The 19,578-nt window shown below is 26.6% G+C and overlaps 1 protein-coding gene across 2 annotated transcripts in view; it reads right to left on the bottom strand.

Annotated features, from left to right (window-relative positions):
- The window catches only part of LOC117168868 (ATP-dependent RNA helicase dbp2-like), a 36,354-nt gene that overhangs the window by 10,793 nt on the left and 5,983 nt on the right, over positions 1-19,578 (bottom strand). The window contains exons 2-6 of one of the 2 annotated variants that reach the window (XM_033354751.1): positions 19,099-19,218; positions 18,587-19,062; positions 14,351-14,974; positions 8,527-8,586; positions 9-239 (exon numbers count right to left, since the gene is read on the bottom strand). In XM_033354751.1, the coding sequence (XP_033210642.1) occupies positions 9-239; positions 8,527-8,586; positions 14,351-14,974; positions 18,587-19,062; positions 19,099-19,218 (1,511 nt within the window). Of the gene's footprint in view, positions 1-8; positions 240-8,526; positions 8,587-14,350; positions 14,975-18,586; positions 19,219-19,578 lie in introns of both variants that reach the window. The other variant, XM_033354750.1, reaches the window with a different exon arrangement.

Here is a 19,578-nt window from a genome sequence, read left to right as displayed (position 1 = left end):
GAACTCACGTTTGTAAACTCCTGGATTTCTCGCCAATTCGTACAACTTGGGATTAACCACTTGTTTAGCTTCCTCAAGGACCTGAATCAGGTCGTTTGCCTTGTGGGCGTTTCCAGGTGTGAAGAAAGCATAGGCAGTGCCGGTTCGCTGTGAGCGACCAGTTCTCCCAATCCGGTGGACATAGTCTTCCGAGTTGGACGGGTAGTCCAAGTTTATAACAAATTTTACGTCTTCAACATCTACACAAAAACTTGCGTTACGCGGAGAAAAAACACTACTTGTTTCTTTGTGGTTTCAATCAACTTTAAACTTATGTGTTAGAAAACTTACAAAGCAAATATCAAGCAAGCAAAGGTGCTCATCATACAATTTTTTTTTCTCTAAGTGTCATACAAAAAGGATTATCAACTGCAGAACATCACTCAACAATAAATAAACAATCCTATTTTGTTATTTTAAACTTAATTTTTCATATTTGCAGCAATTCTAATTTGCATTAAACACTCTGGGATCATCCATAAAGTATGTTACCAATTTTGGCATATTTATCCCCCCTCCCTCATCCTCCTCCCACAAAGGTTTAAAAGAAAATGTAGTTGAATTTTCAACTGAATAATTAATTTCTTAACAAAATAGTTGCATTTTTAAAAAAGCATAATTCAGTTCTCAAACAAAAAAGATTAATTTTTCGCGAAATATTTAATTTCTTATTTTATGTATGAATTTTCAATTTAAGAGAACGAATTTTCAACAAGGCGGTAACATTTTTGACTAAAAAAACAAGAAGATCAATCAACACAGTAGTTCAATTTTAAACCTACAAAAATGAATTTTTCACACAAAAAAAGGTTGAATTTTCCACCAGGCACTATGAGATTAAAAAAAAAGTGAACTTTTAATCAAGTAGTTGATTGTTGAAATAGTTTAATTTGTACCCATATACTTGAATTTTATACCAAATAATTTTTAAAAAACTTTTTCCATAAATAAATTGAATTTTTCAATGAAAACCGAATAGTTGAACTTTTCTACAAAAATAGTTGAAAGTAAAAAAAAAAGTTTTCAAATAAAAATGGTAAAGCTACATTTTAAATTAAAAAGATTTATTTAAAAAAAAAAAACGAATTTTTTAACTCTTGAATTAAACAAAAAAAAAACGACTGTTTATTAAAATATTTAAAATCACAGCCAATAAGATAAATTACAAAAGAAAAAAATTATTTTTTTACCCAAAAAGACGAATTATTAACAAAATATATGCATTTTTTACAATACAGTTATATTTTCCACCTAACAGCAAACAGTTAAATTTTTTACCAATATGGTTTAATTTTTATTCAAAAAGTTGAATTGTCTAGGAAAATAGTTGAATTTTAACAACAACAAAATGTAAATTTTCAACCAAAAAGGGAAAAGTTAAATTTGCAATTAAAAAAATTAATTTTTAACAACAAAAAAGACAACTAATTTTATAACTATTAAAATAAATAAAAAGACGAAAGGGAAAAAAGATGCATTCTAAACGGAAAAGTGTAATTGATAATATTTTAACTAAAAAACATTTTAACGTAGTTTTGATACGAATAAAATTTTTTAACAAAACGATGATTTTTCAACATAATTCATGAACTTTCATCTAAAATTTTTTTTTTTAATTTAAAAAAATAGGTGAATTTTTAACTAAAAATATAATTGTTATATTTTCAGTTGAAAACAAGTTAATTTTCAGCCAAAAAAGAAACGAATTTTCAACAAAATAGCTCAATTTTCCACCAAAGTGATGAATCTTCAATCAAAAAGGTACATCTTTAGCAAACTAGTTTTATTTTCAACAAAAAATTCAATTTTTTAATCAAATAGAATTTTAACAATAATAAAAATTTAAACGAAAAATCGAGAAAAAAAGGAAATTTCTTGAAAACAAGAGAAAGCCAGATTATTCTTAAAAAACAGTTCGTAACGTTATAATTTTAAATTAAAAAACTCACATTTTGAAAGCAAAGTGGAATAGTTACTTGAATTTTTAGTTAAATTTCAACGAAATAGACAAATTTTCATCGAGAAAAGATACATTTTCAACCAAAAATTGTCAACTTAAATTTTTGTTTTAAAAAGTTATTTTCAATCAAAGAGATGAATTTTCAACTAAAATGATTAAATTTACAACTTTATTATATCAATTCTTAATTTAAAAACATTATTATGCAAACAATAAGATGAATTTTCAATTAAAATTGTGAATTTTTCAACTAAAATTATTAATCTTTAACTGTAATAGCTGAATTTTCAACCAAGAAGATTAATTTTTCCCCAAAAATAATTAATTTTCAACCAAATAGTTGAATTTTCAACTAAAAAAAGTAAATTTATTTAATAAAAATGGAATAATTAAACAAATATTCTTTAAAAACGGGAAGAGGAAAATATTTCGTAAAAATCGCAAACTTTCTATAAATTTATTAAATATTACTTTTTAACCAAAAATTCAATATTTAAATTTTTAGTAAAAAAAAAAACTTAATTTTCAAACAGAGAGATGCATTTTCAACTAAAACCTTAGAATATTCAACTGGATTAGTTTGTTGAATTTTTAATTTAAAACTTAACACGATGAAATCATCAACGGAAATAATTGAATTTTTAATCAAAATAATTAATTTTCAACCAATGAAAAAGTGGATTTTTTTTTCTACCAAAAAAATATGAATTTTCAATAAAATAGATGCATTTTCAAATAAAAAGAATCAACTTTCAACCAAAAATTGAATAATTTAATTTTTAGTAAACAAATTTTTTTAACAAAGTGATGAATTTTCAACCAAAATGATAAATCTTGAATATGACTAATATTATGTTTCTACCAAAAAAGAACGATTTTTTTTTAATACAAAAAGACCAATTTTCACTCAAGAGATGAACAGAATACATGAATTTTAAACTAAAGATCAATTTTAACCAAACAGTGGAATTTTTAACTAAAAAAGATAACTTTTCAACTACTTATGTAGTAATTACATTTTAAGTTGAAAACAAGTTAATTTTCAGCTAAAAAAGAAACGAATTTTCAACAAAATAGTACAACTTTCAACCAAGTTGTTGAATTTTCGACCAGAACATATTAATTTTCAACCAATGCATTGAATTTTCTACTAAAAATATCTACTTTCAACAGAAAATTATATAGTTTAACTAACAGTTGGAAAAAAAAGATTTTCAACCAAAGAAATAAATTTTCAATTAAAATTATTAAATATTCAACGGAATTAGTTGAATTTCAAATAAAAAAAAAAAAAATTAAATAAAATACATGCATTTTCAAATAAAAAAGGATCAAGTTTCAACCAAACATTGAATAATTTAATTTTCAATAAAAAAATTATTTTCGAATAAAGTAATGAATTTTCCACTCAAATTTTAAATCTTAAATTGAAAAACTTGAATTTGTAACCAAACAGATAAATGGTCAGCTAAAATGATGAATCTTGAACTGGCAAATTTTTAACTAAAAAAGGACCACTTTTCAGCCAGAGATGAACAGAATAAAAGAATCTTTAACTGAGGAAGATCAATTTTAAATAAAAAGTGGAATTTTTATCTAAAAAAAGATAACTTTTAAATAAAAAAAAATTCTTGAAAACAGGAGAAAAAAAAAACAGATACTCTTTTTATAAAAAGGGAAGAGGTCAAGATTTGGTAAAACTCGCAAACTTTAAAAAAATTTATAATCCTCCCCAACCTGTTATACCAACCGCCGTTTTTTTTCTCGATCATCTCCCCCTCCTCAAATTGGTAAGACAGTTAATGGACAATCCCTTTCCTCGTGACAAGTTGACCACAAAGAGCAAGTTTCTTTTATTGGTTTAATTACCTGTTTCAGTGAAAAGACTGGAAATGTAAATACATTTTTGAAAATGTAGAGGAATCAGAGCTCAGATGGTTGTCAAGGGAGTCTCGCTCAAGAGTTAAAAAGCGAGCTCCACCAGATTTAGTCTTAGAGTGACTGACTCACAAACACCCTTCTCTCCCGCACCAAAGTATGGACGATCGATCGATCTGTGGCTGATCATTGAAAATCTGTTCCTTTTGCTTTCCTGAGGTTGGAGCACTGGTTACCATACCCATTACAGCCTCTAAACATCTGTCGTCAAACGCTCGGCATCAAGACCACTGTTTTTGCAATCTCAATTTCACAATTATCTATTATCACATCATCATCACCATCACCATCATCACTATTATCATTATTATCATTATTATCATCATAAAAGTCTCTATTAGAATAATGATAAGAGGTCTAGCCTACTTTTTTTGTTTGTTTTTTCTATTTGCTTTTCTTTTTGTTTTGTTTGGCTTTAGAATGAGCTGATGAGCATTGCAGGAAGAAGCTTGATGCCTCGGATTAACACTAGCCGAGCTAAAGGTTTTAGTAATTCCAGGTTGCGGCCATCTCATAAAGGTGGATGCCCTAACAATATATTTATTACTTCCATACTTTGGACCGTCGCCGGTTCAGCGTGAGAGGTGTACGTACATATTATTGATTATTTTGAGTGGCACGGCAGGCCGAGAGGCACAGCGCTAGATTAGCTTGTTGCGTGGGGGCGGAGACCAGCAGCAGTCACGCCCCATTTTATTTATTTATTTCCAAAGCAAGCTCTTTAAGAGTTGTTATCATTGATAAAACTCCGTCGCATGTGCCTCTGAAAACACATAGAACAGCACGTTACTACCAGACTGCTTGATCAGATCATTCATATGTATTAATTAACAAAATTACCTCCAGGGTGTCTAATCAAAGTCTGGAAAGAGAACAGAATTCCCTGACAATTTCCGCTTTTTTTCCCCCAGCTATCATTTTTCATAGCACAGAGCCATTAAAGTATCTTCTTGTATTTTTAAAAACCCATCGATATGTTTACAAATTCGCGAGTTTATTAACCAATGTTTTTTTTTTTCATTTGTGCAAAATTAATGTTTTAAAAAAATTGCATTTTCAACGAGATAGATGTACTTTTTAACCAAATAGTTCGATTTTAAACAAACAAAAAAAAGGAATTTGCTGCCGAAGGATGAATTGTCTAGCAAAAGACGATTTTTCAACATGATCCATCAATTAAAAAAAAAAAATTAAATGTTCAATCATGCTGAATCTTTAACTGGAATAGTTGAATTTCCAAAATATTTTTCAAGCTATAAGATAAATTTTAAACCAAAAAGATTAATTTTCTCCCAAAAAATAAAAATTTTCAACCAAATTGTTGAATTTTCAATTGAAAAATATAAATTTAAAACTAAAAATGGAATAATTAAACAAATACTCTTTAAAAACATACATTAATTTTATACCAAAAATGAAAAGTTCAACCATGTTGAATCTCAAACAGGAATTGCATATCAAAAAGATGAATTTTCAATCAAAAAGATTAATTTTCTTACGAAAAAGACCAATTTCCACAAACTAGTTCAACTTTCAACTAGAATTATGAAATTTACAACTGGATTAAATCAATTTTTAATTTGATAAAATTATTTTTCAAACAATAAGATGAATATTCAATTAAAATTGTGAATCTTTAATTTTATTAGTTTAATTTTCAACAACAAACAAGGCTTTTTTCATAAGAAAGTTCTACTTCCAACCGAGTAGTTGAGTTTTACATCAAAAAAATAATTTTTAAACAAATAAAAATTATTTTTCCAATAATATCATAAATCTTTAACTGGAATAGTTGAACTTTCAATCAAGCAGATTTAATTCTTTCCCCAAAAAGACCATTTTTCTACTAAAATTATTAATATTTAATTGGAATAGTGGAATTTTCAACTAAAAACTATAAATTTTTTACGAAAAATGGAACAATTAAACGAATATTATTTAAAAACGGGAAGAGGGAAATAATTCGTAAAAAATCAGAAAAGTTGAATTTCCAATCAAGAAGATTAATTTTCTTACGAAAAAGACAAATTTTTTATAAAATAGTTCACTTTTCAACTAAAATGTTGCTATATTCAACTGGAATAGTTAGATGAATTTTTTATTTAAAAAAATTTAAAAACGATTATTTAAAAAAAACTTTCAATTTTCCCCTAACACGATGAAATCATCATCGGAAATAATTGAATTTTTAAACAAAATTATTAATTTTCAACCAATAAAAAATTGGCTTGATTTTTCTAATAAAAAAAAAAGATGAATTTTCAATCAAATGCATGAATTTTCAAATCAAAAGAATGAAGTTTCAACCAAAAATTAAATAATTTAATTTTCAGTAAAAATTTTTTATTTTCGATCAAAGTGATAAACTTTAAACTAAAATTTTAAATATTCAATTGGAATACTTGAATTTATAGTCAAAGAGATAAAATTTCAACTGACAAATGAACAACTAATTTTTCTGTTAAAATAATTAAGTATCTAAAAAAAAAAAATAAAAAAAAACTATCAATTAAAATTATGGTATATTCAACTGGTATAGTTATACTTTTAGTTAAAAAAATTAATTTTCCGCTAAACTAAAAAAAATATTTCCACAAAATAGTTACATTCTTAACTAAAGATAAATTTTAAATTAAAATGATAATCTCCAACAAAAAATAAATTTTTATCAAAAGAGTAACTTGCAACCAAATGATTAAATTTTAAACTAAAATTATGAAATATTCAACTGGTATAGTTATACTTTCCGTAAAAAAAAAAACAAATAGTTCAATTTTTAACCAGAGACAAAATTTTCAATTAAAATTCAACCAAAAAACCCATTTTTTTAAACAAAAGAGTCACTTTCAACCGAATAATTAAATTTTTTAAACTAAAAAGATTAATCTTTAACTAGAATTGTTGACTCTTTACCTCGAATAATCAAATTTCCAACAAAAATTAATGAATTTTTTACCAAAAGGAATCATTTACTGAAAAAAAAGAGATTTCCACAAAATAAGATAAATTTTGTACTAAAAAGAGAAAATGTTAACTAAAAAATTAACAGCTAAATTTTCACTTAAATTAATTAATTTAAAACAAAATGATCAATTTTCTATTAAAATTATGAATCTTTAACAACAGAAAAATTAATTTTATAGCAAAAGAGTACATTTCGACCAAATAATTGAATTTTAATCTAAAACGACAAATCATCAACTAGAACAGTTGAATTTTTAACTAAAATCTTTGAATTTACAAGCAAAAAGAATAATTTTCAACCAAGAAGATTCATTTTCATGCAAAAAGTCGAAATGTTCACAAAATAGATGAATTTTGTACTGAAGAAAAGAGAAAAAATTTCGAATGAAAAATAAAAAGCTAAAGTATCCCTTGAAAAAATTAAGTATTCACAAAAAATAAATAAGCTTTCAACAAAAATTATGAAATATTCAACTGGTATAGTTAAAACTTTCAATTAAAAAAAAATGTCAACAAAAAAACCAACTAGTTACATTTTAACCAGAGACGAACTTTCAATTAAAATTTAACCAAAAAATGCACTTTTAACAAAAGAGTAACTTTCAACCAAGTAATTAATTTTTGTTTGTTTTAAATAAAGCAAAAGATTAAATTTCCACCAAATAGATTAATTTTATAATATAAAATATCAATTATCAGATAACAACAATTGAAATAGTTACATTTTCAGTTAAAAAAGTTAATTTTGAACCACAAAAACAAATACATTTTAGATGAATACATTAATTTACAAGAAAAAAAAATCATTTTCAAACAACGAAAATTTTAAATAAAAAAACAGTTGAATTTATCCAAAAATAAGAATTTAACTCAAGATAGATTTTTCAATCCTGAATTTTTAAACAAAAGAAGAATTTCCCACATAAATTTCAACCAAACAGTTAAATCCAATATAAAGCAACTATTACAAATGAAAAAAAAACCTTATTTAATCGTACATAAAAATTTAAGCACACCCTCGAAAGAATTCCCCGGTTAAAAAAAAATTTCTCTGCGATTTTCAAGGTTTTTTCCATAAATTAAAAAATTCCCCGACAATTCCCAATTTTTTTGATGAGTAGACACCCTCAGCCTCTCTTACAATAGTCTTACCTCTACTTAACTTACTAGTTCTATGCTTGGCTGAAATATTCCAGATTACTTTTCCACCACAAAAGCAAAACTTTGTCATGAAATTGGAAAAGTGAATGGAAAAAACAAAAAAAAAAAACAACAAAAAGTTATCTGGAATCCACCTACGATAGGATAATGTAACTGGAAAGACAAATTAGAGACACAATTCGTTCCTCTAGGTCTAGGATAACCTCGTCAACAACTCCAATAAATCTGCTAAATAAGAGAGAGAGAGAAAAAAAATTTCACTCCGGACTTGATCCGATCGCTGAATTGAATTCACGCTGTTGGAACACGAGTCCTCAATCAGTCTGGCACATGCCGTCGTCCGTTGCCACATTTTTCAACTATTTTTAATCATCAACTTCGCGATTATGTAAATAAAGTTAATAACCATCGCAGCCTGACCCTTACATCGTAATGTGCATTAAACTTTAAACGAAAACTCTCACCTAAACCCCGCGCTGCAACGTCAGTCGCTACTAAAATAGCAGATCTGCTACTTCGGAATTCTGAAAAGAAAATATTTCATTAATCTTTCTTTATAATAACTCAAACAGCCTAAAATTGTATAAAAGTGATTCATTTTGCATTAATAATATAAGTCTACCCACTTTTAAATTGTAGATTAGTTTATTCGAGAGAAAATCCCGGTAACTAAATTAAATTCCCGGTTTTTTACAGGCGTACAAAATTGCTGGCCATTTTTCGACTGAATTCAAGAGAATTTAATAAAATTTATAAGAATTCCAAGTGAATTTGAATAAATTCATAAGAATTCCAAATTCAAATGCAAAAAATCCTTGATATTTTATTGATTTCTGTAAAACTGCAGCTAATTTTTAAGAATGCAATAAAATAGGACATTATCAGGAAGCACAGCGCAAAAGGAGTTCAAAAAAAGGAAAAATAGTTGTTTTTTTTTTTACTAAAAATGGGAAAAATAGAGAAAGGATTAAACGTTATTCTTTACATATAGAAAAGAAGAAAGAGACTGTTTTTTTACATAAAAAAGGACTTATAAATCATTTTAAATGATTTCTTATTTTTCAAAAACTGGATATACTTAGATCGATGGAAATTCATTCACGAAAAAGAAATTTGTTTCTTTTTTCTTCTCTTTTTATTTAAAAGAAGGTTTAAAAGAATTGAAAAATAAAAAAAAATCTAAACGAAATGTAGATATTTGAAAATTTGGTGAATAAGCTTTAGTAACTTTTAAAGAATTTTGACAGGTTTCAAGAGATCAAAAATTTCAAATAAATTTCAATTTAAAAAAATCCAAGGGTAAAATGAAAAGAATTTTAAACAATTTCAAAGAAGATTTAGCAATATTACATAATCCTGAGAAAAATCCCAGTAAGTTTAAGAGACAATATGACAGTTTTGAAACTGGTATAATTAAACTTTCAGTTCTAAAAAATTAATTTTCAGCAAAACAAAAAAACAAACTGTTTTCAACGCAATAGTTAAATTTTTAACAAAAGATGAATTTTCAACCAAAAAATGATTTTTTTAACAAAAACATAACACACAACCAAATAATTAACATTTTAAACTAAAAATATTAATCTTTAACTGGAAGAATAATTGTATTTCTAATAAAAAAGATGAATTTTCAACCAAGAGGATTCAATAAATGGCAAAGAAAAAAAAAACACAAATTTCCACAAAATAGATGAATTTTGAACTAAAAAAAAATTTTAACTTAAAAAAAGAACAGCTAAATTTTCGGTTTAAATAATTAACAAAAAAACTATTTTCAACAACTTAGTTAAACTTTCAACTAGAGACAAATTTTCGATTAAAATGATGAACCTATAACAAAAAAAAAATAAAAATAAATTTTTAACAAAAGTGTAACTTTCAAGCAGATAATTGAATTTTAAACTAAAATGACGAATCATCAACTGGTATAGTTGAATCTTTAACTGAAATAATTGAATTTCCAACGAAAAAAGATTAATTTTCAACCAAAAAATTAATTTTTTTAACAAGAGTAATTTTCAACCGAATGATTAAATTTTTTAACTGAAACAATACAATTTCCAACCAAAATAAATACATTTTTAACCAAAATGATTAATTTTCTGCAAAAAAAAAAGAAGAAAAAATTTCCACAAAATAAGATGAATTTTGTACTAAAAAAGAAAAAATGTTAAATAAAAAATAAACAGCTAAATTGTCAGTTAAAATAATAAATTTTTAACAAAACAGTAACTTAAAATCAAGGAATTAAATTTTTAAGCTAAAAAGTTCATCTTTAACTGGAATAATAATTAAATTTCCAACCAAAAGATGAAAAATTGCAACTAACAAATAAACAGCGAAGTTTTCCCATTAAATAATTAAGTGCCAACAAAAAAAAAACCCTCAACTAAAATGATTGAATATTCAACTATTTTTAGTTTAAAAAATTAATATTCAACAAAAAAGCAAACTATTTTAAACCAAATAACTCACAAGAGTAACTTTCAACAAAGTATGTAATTAAATTTTTAAACTAAAAACATTAATCTTTAACTGAAATAGTTCATACTTTAATGGGAATAATTGAATTTTCAACCAAAGATGAATGTTGTACTAAAGAAGATAAAAAGTCAACAAAAAAATGAACAGCTAAAGTTTGCGTTAAAATAATTAATTCTCCAGGAAAGACACGAATTTTCAATTAAAATAATTAATTTTCAACCAAAAAATGAATTTTTAAAAAGAGTTCAACTTTCAACCCGGTAACTAAATTACATTCCCGGTTTTTTTTGTGTACAAAATTTCATGTCATTTTTCGAATGAATTAAATAGAATTCAATTAAATTTATAAGAATTCGAAGTGAATTTTAACAAATTCAGGTTAAATTCATAAGAATTCGAATGAATTGGAAAAAAATCCTTGTCATTCTATTTATTTCCATAAAACTGCATCGAATTTTGAAGAATACAAGAGAATAGGACATTATCAGAGAGCACAGCGCAAAAGGAGTTAAAAAAAAGAAAAATAAAGTAGTTTTTTTCTCTCTAAAAATGGGAAAAATAGGGAAAAGATTAAACATTATTTTTTACATGTAGAAAAGAAGAAAGAATCTCTTTATATTTATACATATATAAAAAGTTTTTCAAATAATTTTAAATGATTTTTTGATTTCTGTCAGTTAAAGAATTTAATTTTCAAAAATTGCACATACTTAGAACTATGGAAATCCATCAAAGAAGAAGCAATAGGTTTTTCTTCTTTTTTTTATTTAAAAGAAGATTTAAACGAATTTTAAATATAACAATTTAAACAAAATTTTTCAGGAGATGAAAAGTTTTAAATGAATTTCTATATTTTTTTAAAAATAAATTCCAAACGAAAAATGAAAATACTTACCAATTTTTATTTGATTGAATTTTTATTGATTGCTTAAACGTATTAAAAATGTGCAAAAACATTACCTTTTCGTTTAGTGTAGGAAATTTCATAAATACAATGCTGTTAAAGTTATGCGGAAAGTTTTGAAATGCAAAAAAAAAAATGGCAAATTTTATAGCAGTTATTCACAAATTTTGAGGAATACTTTTGACTATTGTTTTACTAAATGTATAACTTGGTAGGATAAAAATAAATAGTGGTAACAAATTTAAAAGAACTTGAAAAATAATATGTTTTTACTTTTATAATTTATGTTGAAATATAAAAGATACTCAACGATATTTATTATTGTCCCAGTAATGGGCATACTTTTTACTGCTGCACTATGATTGCTAATCTGAAAGCGTCGGAAAACTTCGGTCATCTTCGATTTATATCTCGATCCCAATTTGAAAGAAATTGGAGAAATATAATATGGATATATGGATACTATTAGAGAAAACAAATTTTTTCAACTAAATTGATGAATCACCAAGCCAAAAATACTACATTTTTAACAAAGTAGTTCCACTTTCAACCAGAAAACATGAGAAAAATCGTTAAAATGATTTGAAATGTTTTAAAATATCCTTAAAACTTTTAAATCCTTTAAAATCTCTGGAATTTTTCCAAAGCTCTTAAAAATTCATTGCAATTTTTAAAATGCCCTAAAATATTTCAAATCCTTTAAATCTCATACTCAATTATTGAAATTTCAAGATATTTTCAAGAGCTTTAAACAATTTCTAGAGATTTCAACAGATTTGAAAGGATTTTAATTTTAATATTTGAGGAGGTTTTAAAAGATGTCAAGGAATCTTCAATTTATTTTCATAACTTAAAGGAAATTCAAAGAATTAAAAAATTTTTAGAAGGGTTATTTTTAAAAATTCCAAAGTACTGTAGAAATCTTTAAAAGATGTCAAAGTGTTTCAAAACATTTTGAAGGTTTCGAAATATTTTATAGATTTCAAGGAATTTTCAAATGATTTAAATAATTTAGTCAAAGATTTTAAAGGATTTGAAATATTTCAGGGCATCTTTAAAATTTCAAGGGATTTTTAAGAGCTTTAAAAAGCTTCAAGAGATTTTAAAGGATAAAAAATTTTTAGTATATTTTAAAACATTCCAAGCAAGTTTCAATTAGTTTCAATCATTTAAAGCAATTTCAAAGAATTTTAACAATTTTTCTCATGTTTTCTGGTTTAAAGTGGAACTACTTTGTTAAAAATTTAGTTTTTTTTTGGCTGATGATTCATCAATTTAGATGAAAAAATTTGTTTTCTGAATATTTAACTATTTTGTAGAAAAGTAATTTTGTTTTTGGTTAAAAAGTAATGTTTTTTAACTGCAAATTTAACTAAATTGTTTCATTGAAAAGTGATCTTTTTTAGTTGAAAATTTTGGTATTTTATTGAATACTCGTTATTCTAGGTAGAAAATTAATCTTTTTTGTCGAAAATTTAACTATGGTTAAGCATTCATTTTTTTATAGACAATTAGTCTTGGAGCAAAATACATTTTTTGTGTGCAAAATTCATGCATTTGATTAAAAATACCTTTTTTTAGTATACAATTCAGCGTTTTGGATGAAAATTCAACTATTTTGTTGAAAACTATTAAATTTTTTTTAAATTTATGAGCTTTACTCAAAATTCATTCTTTTTTGCAAAAAACTAATTGTTTTAGTTGAAAGTTTAACTATTTGTGTTAAAAGTTAGTCAACTATTAATTAATATTGCTTTAATATCAACATTAATAATATATATAATAGTAATAATATTCATACTACTGGGAATGGTGGTCTACCATTTCGCCACATGGTGCCGAAAAATGGAACTAGAAAGAGTAGGTACAATTTTAAATATGTATTTTAATTTTTGCATAAAAGTGTTTTTACGATTGTTTTGTAAAGTATAAAACAATTGTAGAATACTAAAAACAAATATTCATCAAAAACAAATAGTTTTAGATAGAATTTCCATCTTATACAGTGAAAAAACACATTTTTGTGAAATATTTTTAAAAGAAAATACAATTATTTCATGTGATCTTCAATGCATTGTAAGCCTAAATAAACTTTAATTAATGTATGTAACAAAAAATGTTATCCATATTATACCAAGAATACGAATAATAGATTACTGGAATTTGAATACGAATTCTAACCTAACGTTTACATCAGATTTTTAAATAGTAAATATTTGATGTATAAATTAATAAAAATTTATATTGAGTACATTTTTGCTTCAAAATAAGTCTACTTAAGTTTATAATATTTTGAAAATCACAAAAAAGCGAACCATAATTGTTTTTTTGTTAGAAAAATACTTCTGTCAAAAAGTTTGGTTTTCCACTGTATAACATGTAAATTCCATGTAAAACACTTTGTTTCCGATAAAGACTTATTTTTATCATCCAATAAATACTTTCAACTTAACAAAAAGATGGTTAAAACACTTTTATGCACAAATTAAGATGCATCTTTAAAATCGTGCCTATTCTTTCTAGTTCGAATTTTAGTCACCAGGTGGCGTATCGCAATTTAGCCATTTCCAATATACACCTGAAAAAAATGTACATAACTTCAAAATCGCCGCATGCATGAAATTATTAAGAACCCTGCGAAACATTAAAATCGCCAATTTCTTCAATTTCTTTCAAATTGGGATCGAGATATAAATGTAAGACCACCGAAGCTTTCAGATCGGCAATCATCGTACAGCAGAAAACCGAAGTTCGAGTTGTGCATTTTCGGCTTACACACGAGCTTATAGTGGTAATCAGGCACCTTCTGTTTTGTGACACCCAAACGGTAGATATGGTGGGGACAAATCAAATAAAAATTGAAAGAAAAAAAAAAGACATAAGCAAAAAAAAAAACTTACGATTTAAAACGTAGTCTCGTTCCTGTTGACTCTTGTCTCCATGAATGCCGATTGCCTGCCATCCACACCTATTAATCGCTCTCGTAATGTCGTCGACTTTCCTCTTGGTCTCGACAAAGATAATTGTCTTGTTCTCTGGCTCATTCGAGATTTCCTCCAACAACTTCATCAGTTTTCCCTCCTTCTCGTACTCCTCGCAAACATCAACGATCTGGAGAATATTGTGATTGGCGGAAAGGGTGAGGGAACCGACATTAATCTGAATGTAGTCCGTGAGGAATTCTTCGGCGAGATTTCGCACCTCCTTTGGCCAGGTCGCCGACCACATAAGTGTCTGTCTGTCGGGGCGAATCTGTTCGATGATTTTGCGAATTTGAGGCTCGAAGCCCATGTCGAGCATGCGGTCGGCCTCGTCCAGCACGAGATAAGTGCAACGACGGAGATTCGTGGTGCCCCGCTCGAGGAAGTCGATCAATCGACCGGGTGTTGCGATGCAAATTTCCACACCGCGCTCCAGGTCTCGTGCTTGTGGTCCTTTCGGCGCGCCTCCGAATATACATGTGTTTCTCACCTGTGACGAGGTGCCAAAGTCTGCCGCCACTTGCTGAATCTGCTGTGCGAGTTCTAACGAAATTAAAACAATTGAAAATCGTTATTATTTTATTCATTGTTTAGCATCCAGCGATCACAGCGCACAGTGGGATTGAATAAAAAAACGAGGCAAAAAATAACTTGCATTTCTTAACCCATTTTTTTTTAAATACAAAATTCAGCATTCAATTTTGAAAAAATATGGATTCTTCGTTTGCAAAGTAAATTTTGGCGTTAAAATTACTTAGTTACATTTAAAAAAAATAATAGTCAATTATAAAAATTTGTCATCCGATATTTTTGATTAATTTTATAAACAAATGCCCAGTGTGTACATTTAAAGGTAGACAAAAATCCTTTTTTTTTTCTTTTAATTTTCCTCAATAATGTCGCCAATGATGTTTGTTCGTGATATTTTATTATTATTTATTTTCCATTAATTTTGTAATCAAAAATTGTTTCTTTAATACATGTAAAACAAAAGAGCATTTTATTAATACATGCAAAACAAAAGAAAATGCTTTATCTTTTGTTTCACACGCATTAAATATCCACACTGGGCATTTGTTTAGAAATAATATTTTTTAAAAAATCAATTTTCCATCGCTAAACCTCACTGGCGACATAATTTGAAATAATTTTAGTTCTTTTAATTTTAATTCGAAATAATCTTAAAACCCAAAAAGATAAATTTTGAACAAAAGTTTAATGTTCAATAAGAAACGTGTCTCAGTTAAAGAAAAAAAATCATTCTTACAAAATGTTGGATTTTCAAGCCAAAAATAGAAATTTTCTAAAAAAAAAAGTTGAATTTTCAACCCCAAAATATCAAATTTTTAAGAAAAAAAAGCCCATTGTCAACAAAATTGGTTGAATCTTACAGCCAAAAAACTATTTCCTACAAATGTTCAATTTTTAACCCAAAGATATGAATTTGGAACTATAATAGTGGAATTTTTAATTAAAATAACTATTCAACTAACAAAAAGTTATTTTCAATCAAAAATATTAATTTATTTCTCAAAAAACATAAATTTTTATAAAAAAAGAGCACTTTCAACAAAATAGTTGAATTATCAACCCATAAAGATGTCTCAGTTAACAAAGGAAAAAATTTTCTTCCAAAATGTTAAACTTTGAAGTCAAAACAGTTGAATTTTCAATCCTAAAATATTAGTTTTTAACAAAAATGTTGAATTTCACTTCCGGAAAAACTAACTTTCTGCAATAATTGTATTTTCAACAAAAAACATAATTTCTCAACTAACAAAAATTAATTTTTTTTATCAAAAAAGATGGATTTTCATACAAAAACGTCTTCAAAAAAATAATTTAATTTTCAACCCAGAAAGATGTCTCAGTTAAAAAAGAAAAAAAAATTCTTCCAACATGTTGAGCTTTGAAGTTAAAACAGTTGAATTTTCAATCCCAAAATATTAATTTTTCAAAAAAAAAAGGCCATTTCCAACAAAATTGTTGAATTTTATAGCCAAAAAACTAATTTTCTACAAAAAAGTTGAATTTTTAACGCAAAGATATGATTTTCAACTAAAACTATTGAATTTTTAACTAAAAAATAATTTTTCAACCAAGATGTCTCATTTAATAGAAAAAAAAAAACAAAAACAATTTCATCCAAAAGATTGAATTTACAAGTTAAAAACTTTAATTTTCAACCCCAAAATATTAATTTTTAACAAAAAGTTAATTTCCAACAAAATTGTTGAATTTCACAGTCAGAAAACTAATTTTTTACAAAAAAGTTGAATTTCCAATTAAAAAAAAAAAAAAACAAACAATTTCAACCAAGAAGATTAATTTGATCAAAAAAGATCAATGTTCATCAAAATACATGAATTTTCAACAAAAAAAAGACGGATTTTCAGTCAAAATGATGAATCTTCAACCAAATAAATGAATTTTCAAAAAAAGAATAATTTCCTCGAAAAAGTTTAAAGACGAAATAAAACGATAAAATTTCCACCAAAAATAGAAGTTATATTTTTAGTTGAAAAATTAAATTTTAATAAAAAGAACAACACATAATTGTAAACCATGATGAATCTTCAACTGGAATAATTGAATTGAAATTTAAATCAAAGAACTTTCTACAAAAAAAAAGAATTTTCAAAAAATTATTTGAATTTTTAACAAAAAAGATGGGGTTTTAACCAAACGGGAAGTTATATTTTCACTTAAAAAATCAGTAAATTTTTAATAAAATAGTTCAATTTTCGAACAAAATGATGAATTTCCAACAAAATAAATGCATTTTCGACTCAAAAAATGTCCTGGTTAATAGAAATTTTATGCTTTCCAAAACGATGAATTTTCAACCCAAAAATATGGTTTTTTAACAAAAAAAGTTATTATTTTTTTAACTAAAAAGATCAATTTCCGACATAAAAAAGTAATTTCCAGCCAAGAACGTTTATTTTTCCGAAAAAATCGAATTGAATTAATTTTTAATTGAATAATTAATTTTTAATAAAAAGAATATAAAATAAACGGATATTTAACCGAAAAAGTTAAATTTGCAATCAGAGCTGTTTATTTTAAATTTGAAAACGAAATTTTCAATCAATGATTAATTTTTTTTCACCAAAAAAAAGATGAATTTTTACCAAACAACAAGAATTTTAACAACGTACTTCAATTTTTAACAATAAAAAGTTGGATTTTCAACAAAAAATGGAAGTTATATTTTCACTTACAAAAAAAAATTCAAACAAAATCGTGCAATTTTCAACCAAAATAATAAATTTCCAGGCACATAAATTAATGTTGAACCAAATAGTGGAATTTTCAACTCAAGCGAAACATTTGTAACCAAAAATGGAATAGCTAAACATTCACATAAAAAATTAATTTAAAAAAATAAATAAATGGATAAACCAGTTTAAAAATGAAATTTTCAACCAAGGTTAATTTTTTTACAACAACAAAAAAATAATATGAATTTTCATTAAAGCAGGAATAGTGATATGTTCACTTTCCAAAAAAATTTCAAACAAAATAGTACAATTTTTAATTAAAGAATTTACAACTAAAATAACGAATTTTCAGGCAAATAAATTAATGTTAAATCAAATAGTTGAGTTTTCAACCAAAAGGATATATTTTTAACCAAAAATGGAATAGTTAAACTTTCTGGTTAAAAAAAATAATTTTTAATGAAAACATTAAACATATATTCAACAACAAAAAAGTTACAATTTTAACCAAAAATATGAGTTTTTAAATTGAAAAATAAATTTTCAACCAAAGGGATAAATTTTTAATGAAAACACCAACAAATAAACATATATTCAACAAAAAAACTTACATTTTCAACCAAGATTAATTAAAAAAAAAAAAAATGAGATGAATTTTCATCAAAAAATGGAAGTTAAATTTTTACCTTAAACAAAAAATTTCAAACAAAATATTTGAATTTTCAACCAAAACAACGAATTTTCCGAAAAATAAATGAATGTTGAACCAAACAGTTGATACTTCAAATAAAAACGATAAATATTCCCGGTCAAAACAGTGCAAGAGTATGCAAATTCACGCTTTTACATGTTTTAGAAGACTCATCATCAAACTTGAGGGTGACAAAAAAAAAAAAAAGAGAATTGCATTATAAAATAATTGACAACTGACCTCTCGTTGGTGCCAGGACAAGTGCAATCGGTCCGTCGTTTCTCTGCAGACGAGGCTGATTGTTAATGTGGACAATCGCTGGAAGAATGTAGGCCAAGGTCTTTCCAGATCCCGTTTGTGCGATGCCAACCATGTCCCGGCCGGAGAGGGCGATGGGCCAACCCTGAGCTTGAATAGCGGTCGGTGCGTCGAATCCTTGTCGGCGAATTTCACTGAGCACGTAGTCGGGAAAACCGCCCTCCTCAAAGTAAATGTTGGGACTGGGAATGTTGGAGCCTTTGACGGTGACCTCTTTGTCAGATCGGTAGGCCTCCACCGAGTTCACAGTCCGATTCACGACATTCGGGTGTGGATTGTAGAAGGATTTGCTGAATGGTTCCAAGGTACTCATATCCCATCGCGGCTTGCGCAAATTGTAACCATGTTGACTATTTTTGTTGCCAAAACCTCCGTCTCCTCGATTTCCCATTCCACCGCCTCTACCGCCACCACCACCTCCGCCGCCGCCACCGAATCTTCTTCCGCCGGCTCCTCCACCTTCGCCACCGTCACGATTGCCGAATCTACCGCCACCACCTCCTCGTCCTCCACCACCTCGTCTGTCACCCCCGCGTTCTCTGTCACGGTATGCCCTGATTAAAAAAATACCTTTTTATAGATTTGATTCTTGAGTGTTCGATTTCTGAAGGTCGGATTGAAACAAATTTAATTCAGGGCGGCCGTTTTGACCAAAGAACAAAATTACCGATCGTTTTCTCATAAGCAAAGAATTTCCAGGGTCCATTCAATTTGAAAAAATTCATTTCATCTAATAAAAACTAAGCTGCATATTAAAGTACTCGGAGTGGTGATTTTGCATTTTTATCTTTGAAGTTTGAACTTTAAAAATGTTTTAAGGGCATGTGACACAGCTAAATACCTATATTACCGACCACAGTTTTTCAGTTCACTGAATGTTTTTTTGAACCTCAGAAATTTTTTTGTAAATAAAA

This window comes from Belonocnema kinseyi, chromosome 3 (assembly GCF_010883055.1).
Source record: "Belonocnema kinseyi isolate 2016_QV_RU_SX_M_011 chromosome 3, B_treatae_v1, whole genome shotgun sequence".
Lineage (NCBI taxonomy): Eukaryota > Metazoa > Arthropoda > Insecta > Hymenoptera > Cynipidae > Belonocnema > Belonocnema kinseyi.
The sequence above is the reverse complement of the archived record's forward strand: the minus strand, read 5'-3'. Positions and strand labels throughout refer to the sequence as shown.